This window comes from Cygnus atratus, chromosome 16 (genome assembly GCF_013377495.2).
Source record: "Cygnus atratus isolate AKBS03 ecotype Queensland, Australia chromosome 16, CAtr_DNAZoo_HiC_assembly, whole genome shotgun sequence".
Taxonomy (NCBI): domain Eukaryota; kingdom Metazoa; phylum Chordata; class Aves; order Anseriformes; family Anatidae; genus Cygnus; species Cygnus atratus.
Genome location: NC_066377.1, coordinates 9,649,584 through 9,661,873, shown reverse-complemented (window position 1 = coordinate 9,661,873; position 12,290 = coordinate 9,649,584). Strand labels below are relative to the sequence as shown.

At 39.5% G+C, this 12,290-nt stretch overlaps 1 protein-coding gene across 12 annotated transcripts in view; it reads right to left on the bottom strand.

The window, feature by feature from the left end:
* SULF2 (sulfatase 2) overlaps positions 1-12,290 on the bottom strand; it is a 158,700-nt gene that overhangs the window by 60,146 nt on the left and 86,264 nt on the right. For 10 of the 12 annotated variants that reach the window (XM_050713951.1, XM_050713950.1, XM_050713949.1 and 7 more), the window contains 2 exons: positions 6,446-6,627; positions 4,531-4,778 (listed from right to left, as the gene is read on the bottom strand). In XM_050713951.1, the coding sequence (XP_050569908.1) occupies positions 4,531-4,705 (175 nt within the window). In that variant the 5' untranslated portion in view covers positions 4,706-4,778; positions 6,446-6,627. Of the gene's footprint in view, positions 1-4,530; positions 4,779-6,445; positions 6,628-10,199; positions 10,318-10,693; positions 10,948-12,290 lie in introns of those variants that run through there. The other 2 variants (XM_035548116.2, XM_035548113.2) reach the window with 2 other exon arrangements.

Genomic DNA, 12,290 nt, shown 5'->3' with positions numbered 1-12,290 from the left:
ACCAAAGCAGGTTATTTCGTTCTCCCTTTCGAACTTGTTAAACTTCGCATATCAAAAGGAAGTTTCTAAACAAAATGATTTTTTTTGTTTCCAAAACTGTGGGATAAGAAAACACGTGTTTTGGGAGCAACCTCCCTTTCTTCAAAAGTGCTAACACCATTGATGATTTCAACAGTCAATTTATTATGTGAGCCTGAGAACTGTGGATGTTTCCTCTGTCATCTTATGAGCTAGCCCCAGAATAACTAGTCAGACCAAAATAATGTTTTGTCATTCCAATATTAAAATACAATTTAACAACCCCTTTAAATGACAGAGGCATCTGGGCATAAATAACAGTACATGTTAAGACTCCCCTTGGGGACAGTAACCTTCTTTAATAAAACTGTTGTAATGACAAGGACCTATATATCAACAGTCTTTAATACAAAAACACATGATCTAATCTGCTTCCGCAGCTTGAGAACTAATACAGAGTGACAGATCAGCGGAAGGTAAAAATCCAGCATACTCTTCCGTGCAATCTTAAATAGGCCAGCTTTAAATATTTCAAACAGCATTAAACCAGCCAACCAAAACTTATTTTCTTCAGCCTGCCTCCAATACAAACATAGAATTGTGAAAAAAAAAAAGAAGTACAAATTGATCTTTCTGTAGCAGAAGAGTAGATGTGTATTAATCAGCAGCTGGAACCTCACCAAATCATATTTTGCATTCGAAAATCTTTTGGGGTTTCATTAGCTGATGTACCATGAGAAGTCATGCTTTGAAGTGTCAATATTTTATTCAGAAAATGGTCTGTTACCTGTCTAAAATCACTGATGATAAATAAAAATGATTCAGAGCTAAATGTGAAGTGTCTATGCTATTTTCAAAAACCAAAAGATCTATGGAAGTACTGTGCAAATATGCATTTAATCAATTTGATGCACTCAAGCTGCTCACTTAACAAAGCAAAGCAAAATAGAGGTGGAAATTCCACTTGAAATTTGTGTGGTGTCCAAAACTTTGCTTAGTGCCTTTTCACAGTTCGCTTTAAAGATAAGGCTTTGACTAATTTTGACTAATATTAATGGAGAAAACTAAGTAAAACTCCATGCATTTTTAACGAGGTCTTGACACTGAGGAGAAGCTCACACACATGAGGCAGTTAAAACGTATACAGAGGTCCATGTTTCTGAACCTACAGGTTATTCTCTTCAGTATGATTTCTGGATTCCAGGATGGATTCTGATTCACACAGAAATATTCCTATTTGAACGTACAAAAATGTTTTAAAGACAAAATGCATGGGTTTTTATACACACATTCATCATGATTTTTAAAATGTACAATACTGCATACCGTTTTTCATATATTCTCTATTAGCTAGAGACACATTCAATTAGATCATGTGTTATCAACGTGAAGCAGCTTATCTTGCTCACATTTTGCAATAGATATGATACTGAACATAACTTCACTTTTTAATACATTAGAAAACATTCTATTGTTTTCTAAAATTTTGTTTTCTAATATAAAATTTTATTTTCTAATATGGTTTTCTAAAACTATTCTGTGGTATAGTACTGGAGAACTGAGTTCATTTACTAATGCCATAAAGAAAAGATTATCTAATAGAGTGAAACGTTTAACCATATTCAGTTCTCCAAATGTATGTTATATTGGAAAAAGAATTATGAAAAACCTCTACTAGCATATAACAACCTGTACAACTATGAGGATGCTTTATTACCTGCTCAATAAGACTGCAATAAAAGCTAGCTAAAAAAGTCCTTAATTAATTTAACAGTTGTTCATGAAATATTATTGACTTTCCCATTAGTACTTTGTTGTCAGAAGTCATAATTTACATGAGTTTTAGGGAGGTCCACTTGTTTAAGAGCTGGCGTTAAGTCCCAAATGACTTAGTCAACGCTGAAGCCCAATTTGTGAAGTATCATCTATATGCAGATAAGTTCACTGGAACCTAGAATGTACTGTCCCCTAAAGCCCTCTATTTGCGTTCTATTTGAACCTCATTAGACACCCTTTTCAAATCTTCATTTCCTTTCTTTGCTCATCTTCAATTTTGACAAAGCTCTAAGACACTAATCCCCGTGTATGATAACTAAGAAACATTACTGTTGTGACACTTCAGTGTTTTCACACATTAGAACGTGTAGTAACATATGAATCACCTCTCACTCTCACTTTAACGAGGCTGAAATGTTTTCTAAATAATCAGATTTTTCTCCAACTACGAGATAATGAACTAAGCTGATTTCTTACAGCACAGCAATATGGTAGGCACACCTAATGGAACTGAAGACGCCGAGGCCATCACACAGCAGACATCAGCATTAGACTAACATGGAATTACATGGCTCTAATGGGGGAAAAAGTCTTTGGTTCCAATTAATTCTTTCTCCTCATCAGTATATTCCTCTTCTTTATATTCAGGTTGTCAGCACAACTCTTTTGATTAAAAAGACAGTCAACTGAGTGTGCATGTTTCCATAGTTCTTGGTGTTCTCATTTGTCGTCTTCCATCCGTATCCATTACAATTTATGCTTGTTCTTCTTTGACCTGGAGATTCTGTATCCTTTTCATCAGTCCCTTACCAGTCTTTTCCTTTTATTCAATACAAAACTAGGGTTTGGTTTCCTAAGTAAAACTCGTGATTAGAAGCAGTAAAAATAAAAAGAATAAAACAAGTTGAACTCGTTTGCTGAGAGGACAACGTCTCCTTCTGGCAAACTCCACCTACTCCTGTTACATTGTTAAATCTATCTTAAATGAAGAAAGGCTGTTGAGATTTAGTTGTCTTCCCTTTTGCCTCAAAAGTTGCCACAATAGAAAAACAAAAGTTCCAACACCCATCAGTTACAGAACATTCCTAGAAGCAGTTGCAATCTTTGTTATGCACAGCTTTCTTTGCTACACTTTCATAGCTTCCAAGTTTTCCTTAGCTTTTATTGGTGATTCACATCTTGTTTTCATCTTTCTTAAATGCATTAACCACAATCCCCACAAATGGCAATTTTGATTAACTTGGACAGCTCGCCAGACAATAGACAAGAATAAAAATTAATTCAAACAAATATTGGGTCTCGCCAAGCCATTAGTGACAAATGACAAATATCAAATCTCAGCTTCATCAGATGGATTTTCCTTAGTTAGATCCTAATTTGTGCAGACACATGCCCATTATGCTTGAAATTGGAAAGCATCAGATTATCAGAGAAGAGAAATATACTGCCCAAAGGACTTAGACAATTGCATCAGAAACAAGCAGACTAGCATAAAATAGAAGATGATAAATTTTTTAGGACCACCTTCTGAGCCTGCAAGATAATGTACTTAGGTTCTTTTGGATATACATTATTAAAACTCCTTTATTTGTGATTAGAATAACCATTCTCCAAAAGAAAAAAGAGGTGACAACCAAAAAGAAAAATCTTCTGATCCTACTCATTTCAATTAAATTTTTATTTGGTGAGGTTACTGCTATAGCAGGCTTATCAGCCACCTTTGAGAAATATATGACATCTACAATATCACAGACATGCAGAAATACTAATAAAAAGGAAGCATCTATAAGAACATTGCCATGTTGCTGTAATTAACTTCTCAGCTAGAGAAGTGTAGAAGTAATATAAGTCAATTAACTTTACTTTTGTGTTCCATTTCTTCTTTCAGGTCTGTTTTCCAATTTTTCCCATCCATACTAGAAATTTGGCATAGTAGCTCGTCAAACAAACCTGCCAGACCACACATATAGCAGCTCTCATCTTTCAGATGATCCAGGCTTTATACTGACTTAAAAGCATATTTTTAATGCAAAATTCCTAATATAAATTGGTTTGTGTTAATCAGTTCTAACTACAGACAACATTTGTAAATATAAGCTTGTTCAGGAAATAGAACAAAACCCAATCTCTGTCAGTTAATTCATTATTCCAAATCATTAGGCAAAGTGTGTTTAATCTTCATCTCCTTTCTTCAACAATTAACGTAGCATTGAATAACACCGTAGAACCTTTTCATACTAAGTGATTTTGGTCAGTAATTAACTACACATCTAAATGGACAATACTGAGAGTAGTATGAATATGTTAGGTAAGATTTAAGTACTTAAAATTAAAATCGTCTATGTAATGAATGTCTGCAATTACACAAGAAATTTGGGTAATTACATAGTGCAATAATCAGTTATGAATTTAAACCTACTGCTTAAGCATGTAGCTTCCCAGGTTATACTTGCAATTGCCAGAAGCACAGTTTAGACATACAGATGAAGACAGATAGGCAGGAATCTCATATTTCCACAGAAACAGGAAGTTTGACATTTTAAATGGAGACTACTTTTTGCTGTCTTTCAATTGCATGCAGCTGGAAACCTGCATAAAGGTAGGTTTTTGCTACTTGTTCTATTATATGCTTTGCAATGAAAAAAAAAAAGAATTATTTTTAAAATAATCATCTAGCTTCAATGAAAAGAATTGCCATACTCATTAAGTAAAATTCTCTTTATGTTGGGCTCTTACCAAGTTCTACATCCTGATCATCAGTAAGAACAAGGATGATGTTTGGACGGATGTTTCTACGGTCTCTTTGAAATCTTCCCTTCAGACGCTGATTTAACAGGAAAGCTGAACTTCCATCCAACAGTGATAAAACAGTCATCATGAATAATCCAAGGACAAGACTATGCTGTGCCATATTGTTCTGATTTAGTGTTCTCTCTGAACAAGGTAGGTTAATGGCTTCTACTTCTTTTTTGTTTGCAGGTCTCCTGTAAGGGAGAGGGAAACGTATTCACTTATACTTTTCCCTCTACATCCCCTCCCCAAAGGAACAGCAAGGTTCTCTCCAAAGAAGTAAATGGTTATTTGCCTAAAATAATCTAACTCCTAAGAAAATAAATAAATAAAACAAAGGAACTAAATATTTTTCTAGTGCCAACTAGAAACAGAAACTTGAAAAATTCACAGTTCATAAGCTATTACCTACATACACAAGGAAGTTTTCACTCCACACTCAAATTTGGCAGCAAGTTCAAGGATTTAGCAGGGCACCAACTCTTAACTCTTGCTTTGACACATAAAAAGCAATCTTCTTTAAGGTTCTGGGATGCTTTGAGATGGCATTTTTGTTTACTGTATCAAAAATACAGATGCTGAAGAGGTAAACACATCTATCCACATTTTTAAACAGGACTGTGGTAAAATTTACTGAGTTAACAATACATTTGCAAACTCACAAAGGATCCTCAGATATAAGACTTGTTATACACTGTTTTATCGTACAGATTTCATTAGTGCGCAGAACTGCCCAGATCTTGAAACTATTGTGTGACACCGTTTGAAGTCTACTACAGCTTTGATGATAATATGATATCCTTTCAACATTTCTGTTGGTTTCCAAGATTCTTATTTTAAGTATTGAGTACATTTGAAGATCTACTGCTGCAAATGCTTGGGAACAGATGCACTGAAATGTTTTGCACTGCCTGACTTCCCTCCATCATAAATACAATGCCCCCAAATTGACTTGTTTGCAGAACAGAGCGTGACTAAAGGGTACTGCTTCTTTTGGTGAGCCAGAAACAAAGCAACTGCTAGCCATTCCTACAAGCAGATTCCTAAAAATGACTAAGTATGCTGAAGCATTTTTGAAATTATAATTCTGCTCAGTGGTCTTCTGGCGTAAAGGGATTTTCTCTCACTTTCTGAAGTCAAAACACCAATATAAGGCTGTAGAAAAGATATCAAATGCTAATTATTTCATCAGACCCAGTGATCAATGAGTCAGTTTTTGACGGATTCCCTACTTGCTGCTTGCCATTTCCTGGACCGGTGCCAATGATCTCTTCTAATGCAGTGAAAAAAAATCAATTAAAAATGACACAAGGGAGACTATCTGCTCTTTGTAAAGACTAGAAATGCCTGAGTAGAAAGAATCTAGCAAAGTGTGCTTTACCCAAAGAAATACATTGGCTATTCTGTTCCTACAGCCACTTGGGAAAACAGTTTTTCCTCCAGCAGATTATTTCATAGCCACATTATTACTTCATCTCTGTCAGTGTCTGTTCTTTGAGATAAACTTTGATTAAGGAAGTTCTCATGCAATAGCAAAACCACTGGCGTGCAAAATTATACTCAGCTTCTATGCTTATTTAAGAAATATGTATATAATTTTCATATAAGTCAACAGATATCTAACTATAGTATGATGTAATACTTACTTAGGCTGCTTTCCAGAAATGTACACTACTAGGTTTTTGAACAAAAAAGAAAAATCCTATTTCCTTACTAGTCTCTCCACTGAGTTTCATAGGCAGGTGAAATTAATTTTCTTCATAGAAACTAAAAACTGATTTTAAATGTCCTATCACTTAATCCAATGAGCAGGGAAAGAGAAAAGTCCAGCTTCCTAAATTTACAAATACACTTTTAGTACCTTTGCTGCTGATCAGAGATTTGCCAGGCAATATCAGAAGGAACACCAACAAGTCCAATCAATTTTCATTCTCCATACTCAGAATTCCATCTTCAGCAGTACAACTGGGAAGAATCATGTCAGATTCAATGTGTTGCTACTGTCCAGTGCAGTCAAAAGCAGTCTGAGAGGCAAACCTGGATCTGTTTCAAAAGACAAGGAAAAAAAAGTTAGTTTAGCAGGCGTATATTCCTGGACACCAGCTTTTTGGGGGAAGGGGTAGAGAAATAGTTTCTACTCTTCAGAAATCATTCCATATGTACTTCTGTTAAAAAAAAAAAAAAAAAGAAAAAAAAAGGAAGAGATAATATAGACACTTTTATTACACACATTTTTCTGAAGGTCTGAAGTTCAATATTTTTTTCCTGTTCTACACTAGCCAATTGCGTCTCTGAATAATAGCATTCACTGCCTTTTCTTGCAGCATTTAGAAGGCTGTCTATTCGTGCTGTATCTGTTCTTAACTGCATTCATGAAGAGTGTTGTGCATATAAGTCTTCCTCACATTCTTCTCACTTCTTTTAAACGAATGCATGGAAGTAACCCTATGGCCTCTCTCCCCTCAGCCTGTCTTTCCCTCATAGTTTATTGACCCTCACTCACTCCATTGTATTTAAAAATAGAAGTTGTCCCCAGCTCAGAGAGCTGCTTATCTACCTGGGAAATACTTAATGTGTTCGGGGATGTACATAAACTGCTATTCCACAGCTTTTATCCACACATGTACATTTATGGTTAAAGGAATTGGTTATATCTAAGAGGATACTGTGAATGGAAGAGAGAATTAAGTACAACAGGCATCTTCTCCCAAAGCTATTCCCTCTCAGCCCCCACCTCAATGAAAAATTTTCAACATTATGTTGAAAATGCTTTATGTCCCTATTATTAACAGGGTAAGTACTGCCAGAAATCAACTCAAAGCATGTAATTATGTGCAAAACTCACACCAATAGCTAGGTAAGAAAATTAAAGCAATTTTAGAAAATAACCTATTTCTCAAAATGTGTATTCATAAAAGACAGACATGCCACTACTAACAGCATATTTGCTGCAAAACCTAAAAGCCAGCTTTAAATAGTTCTCAGAATAGCAGCAGAAGAGCCTCTTGCATGGACTGCTAGTGGTCAAATATAGATTGATGGGTTTTAACCCCTTGTCTTCGGTGAACTTCAGGGAAGGAAATATGACACAAAGCCCATTAACAATTCTTTCCCCGTTTCTGTCAACAAGCTAAACTGTGACTCAACGGTAGCCAGAAGAGTTCTGCAGCAATGCCCCAGTCTGCCTTCGCTTTTAATATAGCACCCTCTCCAGTGATGCATTTTGTTCTGAGCGGCACAGATGGCCCGCTGCTTTATGTGCCTCTGCAGGCCATCCTCCAATATTAAAGACGCTTAATCTGTAGTGGTTCTCGTGAGAATTAGGTACGCCTCTTGTTTTCTCCCAGATTACACATATGAACTTGACAAGTCTGGCCACCCCTGTTTTATATTTAGGCAAGTGCTATCAGAAATTCATGAAACATTCTTCAGCTGGGGCAGCTAGCTGAACTTTATGAAGCCTATTAAACCTCCTAGCAGGCTGCTGTAGAGAAAGGCTGGTCCTCTTATTTTCTACGGTTTACAGTCGAGTTTAACAAGTCCCTGACTCCCTTCGTACCCTGATTTAGATACAGCTGTGTCTTTTTGCTCTTAACTCCTGCCAGTATGGGGAATAAGAAGAGAGCCACACTCAGTCCTCCTGTGTAGCGACACATAACATTGCACTAAGTCATATACACGTTCAAGAGAGAAAGCCAGATTTTAGTGCACTTATTCTATTTATAAACGAATGGAGACAAGTTCTGTTCCCAAGTAGCATTTCCACCAAGGAAAGGTGACTTCTTTTTAACACTGCCCTCACTAATTATCATCAGGTCCACTGCAGCACAGGCAGGATGCACAGGGATGACTTGTGTCACTTCTACCCCCAGATGGTCTTTTTTAATCATGCTATTGATTAGTATTGCTTGGCACAGATGTAGCAGGCACTGTGAGTCAAACTCGTAACTGACTGTAGCCTGCACGCACTGGTGCTCCAAACCTTGCTAATGCTGGTCACCAGCACAACTGTCCCCTGCATAAAGCTAGCGTAACTTCACTGAAGTCAAATAATTAAGTTATGCCAGTACACTAAAGAGTAGTACCCAACTCTATGACAGAAATACAAACATACCAAATTAATTCTTGTATCAAACATGCAAGTTAATCCTGCTGTGAGACTATTTCTGGAAAGCTGTTTTTAGTTATGTTTACATGAACCATTTTTTTTTTTTTTAAATAAACATACTGCAAAGCACTAAATACAAAATTGGTATGGCAAATCCAACTTGTCCAGCAGCCACAACAGAATAGGGTAACGGCATGCAAGCCACAAAGTGGAACTGCACAGTAAGGGTAAACAGGTTAGCAAAAAGCAACGCACACCTGCTCTAAATACAGCTGGAGCCAATACCAGGTGTATTATTGAAGCAGACTTAGGTGTGCCATTTGTCCAGTGTTTAAAGCCATTGAAATACATGGTGGTAGATCCATTCCCTAGCAACCAACCCAATTAAAACCACTTTGCCAGTTAAATGGATTCAGCCCTGCTGCTGTTCTCTTAACTCTTGAGTTACTCCCATACATCCTGGGTTCAGTTGTAGCATTCCTTTTTCACTGAAGCTGTCAGCCATCATTTGAAACTATTAAATTTTGTTTGTAAGAGAATAAAATGATTTTATACGTGGATTAGGAGAATTCTTGTTGGCAACCACACAAAGCTCTCAGGGGAAGGCTGGAATCGTCATTTACGCTGTAATCTAACAACATGCTGTGTTTCCATGTAGTTTTATACTTCCCCATTTTTTTCCCAGAAAGTCAAAAGTTTAAGAGGAAGTACATAATCAAACCCCCAGTGCGAAATTTGGCTCTTGAAGCTTATGGTTGTACTGGTTTACCTGCACAAACTAGGGCTAAAGTATTTTTATTTGCAGGTAACCAACTTTTCTGCTCCCAGACTTCTCAGTGCACTGAATTACCATTCAGATGGGTTCTCCCCTGTTGCTTTCCTTATGCTGGTGAACTCTGTGCCAAAACTAAATATTTATCAAAGGGAAGCTTATTTTCATAGGGGAATCTTTTCCCTATTATGTAACTTCCTTTTAAGTAAAACTGAATTATAATTCAGTTATAATTTTTCCTAGGAGGGAACTTTATTAAAAAAAGCGTTCCAAATAGCACGATATACTCTCCATACATCCATACCATTTTTTCTATTCACTACTTGGCTGTTTCTACAGAAGGTCCCCAGTAATATGCACAGCATTAGCGAGTCTTCAGGTGGATTAAATTGTCACTTGGATCCCCCAAACCCACAGGAACACACATCCTCTTGTGCACTGTGAGCACTGTTAACCCAGTAACAACTTTTAGGAGATTAAGCATTACTTCCCTATCGTACTTATTATCTTCAGGTATTTATAAACTACAAAGACATGATGACTTTAAAGATAATTAAGCCATCTTGTACTAGGTATGGTAACACTCACAGACTGACTTCTGACAACACCAGCAGGGAACAAATGCACGTGCTTTAAAATAGAAAAAGCAGGCAAGCACAGTTACCGTTACACAAACACGCTCTACCAAGCGAACAGATTTTTTTGTGGCTTCACACAGCCCAAACCTGTCCGTACCTCCATGAACAAACAGACACCCAGCCGCGCTTTACCCGGATGCACAGCCCACCGATGGAGCCGCGGAGCGCTGGAGCATCAGTTGGTTCGGGACCGCTTCTCCTCACCCCTTAGGGACCAGGGGACACAGGCAGCGACAGCACGACACCCACCGGGGCCGGGCACCCGGGACAGCGCCCGGGAAGCTGGGGCAGGAGCAGGGAAATCGGGGCAGGAGCTGGGCAGCCGTGCTCAGGAGCCCCGCTCAGCAGCCCCGGCAGGCACCAAGGCGCAGCGGGCGGGCTGCCCCGGGGCCAGCGGGGCTGAGCTCTCAGATGGCGCTGCCGCCTCACACCGCCCCGAGCCCCCCCTCTGCCCCCGGCCGTCACCCCCTCAGCCCCCTCCGGCTCCCGGCCACCTGCCTCAGCCTCGGGGAGCCCCAGCCTCGGGGAGCCCCCGGCCCAGCCGCTGCTCGGCCCGGCGGGAGGCCTCCGGCCGCTCGCTCCCTCACTCACCCCCGGGCCCGACCGCGCATCCCCCGCCCGCGGCCGACGGCTGGCTCCGATGAAGAGGAGCTGGGGCGGGTGCTGCGCCTTTCCCCGCCGCCGCCCCGCGTCCTTCCCTCCTCTCCCTTCTCCGTTCAAAAGTTCCTGCACCTCACGGAGCCTCCTCCCCGCACTGACGCAAGGCCCCGGCGGCGCGCAGAGGGCAGGCGGGCGGCCAGGCCCCCGGGGGGGCTCTGCCCCCGGGAGCACGAAGCCCTCAGAGCGGAAAGAAGGGGCCGTAGTTGTGAGTGCGTGAGTTTGAGTGACTGTGCGTGTGTGCGTGACTATGTGTATGAGTGCGTGTGAGGGTTAATTAACGGCCCCCCACCCCCCCCTCCGGGGCCTGAGGAGGGCGCGCAGGGGCTGGGCCACCTGAGGAGAGCCCCAGCCCTGGTGGGCGCTGAGGCACCGTCGCCGTAGGGGCTGAAGTGAGGGACACCACAGTCGTTGGTAATTAAGACGTGCTTAATCAAGCTCTTCGAGGTAGGGACTGGGTCTGCTGCAGGTACCCATGCACTACTTAGAACATACTACATGCTGTGCCTTAAACATATGTAAGGCTGCAGGTAGTATCTTTCTTTAAGAACCACTGAACAGTCATCTTTCAAAGATACCGATACATTAATATGTTAAAAAGCATAATATTTTCTTCAAGCATTCCCTCCATGATAGTCACACACAGTAGTTTTCCTCTGACTGTACTGACACTTAGCACTACAGCTAGTACTGAGTTCCATGGAAGACACCCCACATCCCAAACCCCACTGTAGCTGTAGGTTCCTTGATTTTGGATTTGTATCTTTGAAAATATACATCTAAAAATAAAAGAGGATTTTACAGCACTGTTTTTACCATAAACCATTTTCACTGTAGTGTCATTTTATGTGGTTCAAAAGGGACAGTATACATGTTTTCTGTGCAGGAGCAATAATCAGTGGAAGAATAGTAACTGATAAAGAAAATAAAGAAGATTCTACCATTTCCCTACTGAAGGCAAAACCACCGAGGAAATAAGACAGTTCCTGAAAACTCTTAAGGAAAAGGACTAGATGTAGTTTTAAAGAAAAATGCTAGTGCAGAAGAGACTTGCAGAAAGAACTATAATCATGCTAGAAGTAAATATTTTGAAAAGCAATGCAGAGAGGAAAAAAAAATGTTTCATCTATGATTTATTTGGATTTTTACTTTAAAACAAACATTACTCCCAATGACCTAATTCTGACTTTGCTGGAGAAGGCTGATCATCCTGAACCTTTTTCATTGTTGGCTACATTCTTGACTACACACAGATTTGATCCTAAATCAGCAAAACCCGAACAGCCCAATTCACCCAATGCAGTTATATCACTACTAAGGTACCAATGTGCTCAGGAATAAACAATCCAAGTGAAGCACTATGTGTCAGTACAACCGCGTCCACGCTAGGGGCTGCAACAGTATAACTGTACAAGTAACCACTCCGTAACAGTGAGTTACACTAATACAGAAGCTTTATGCAGAACAGGGACTATATATTGCTGAGATTTTGATAAAATTGTTCTATTGCTTTCTAAGATAACATTTGACC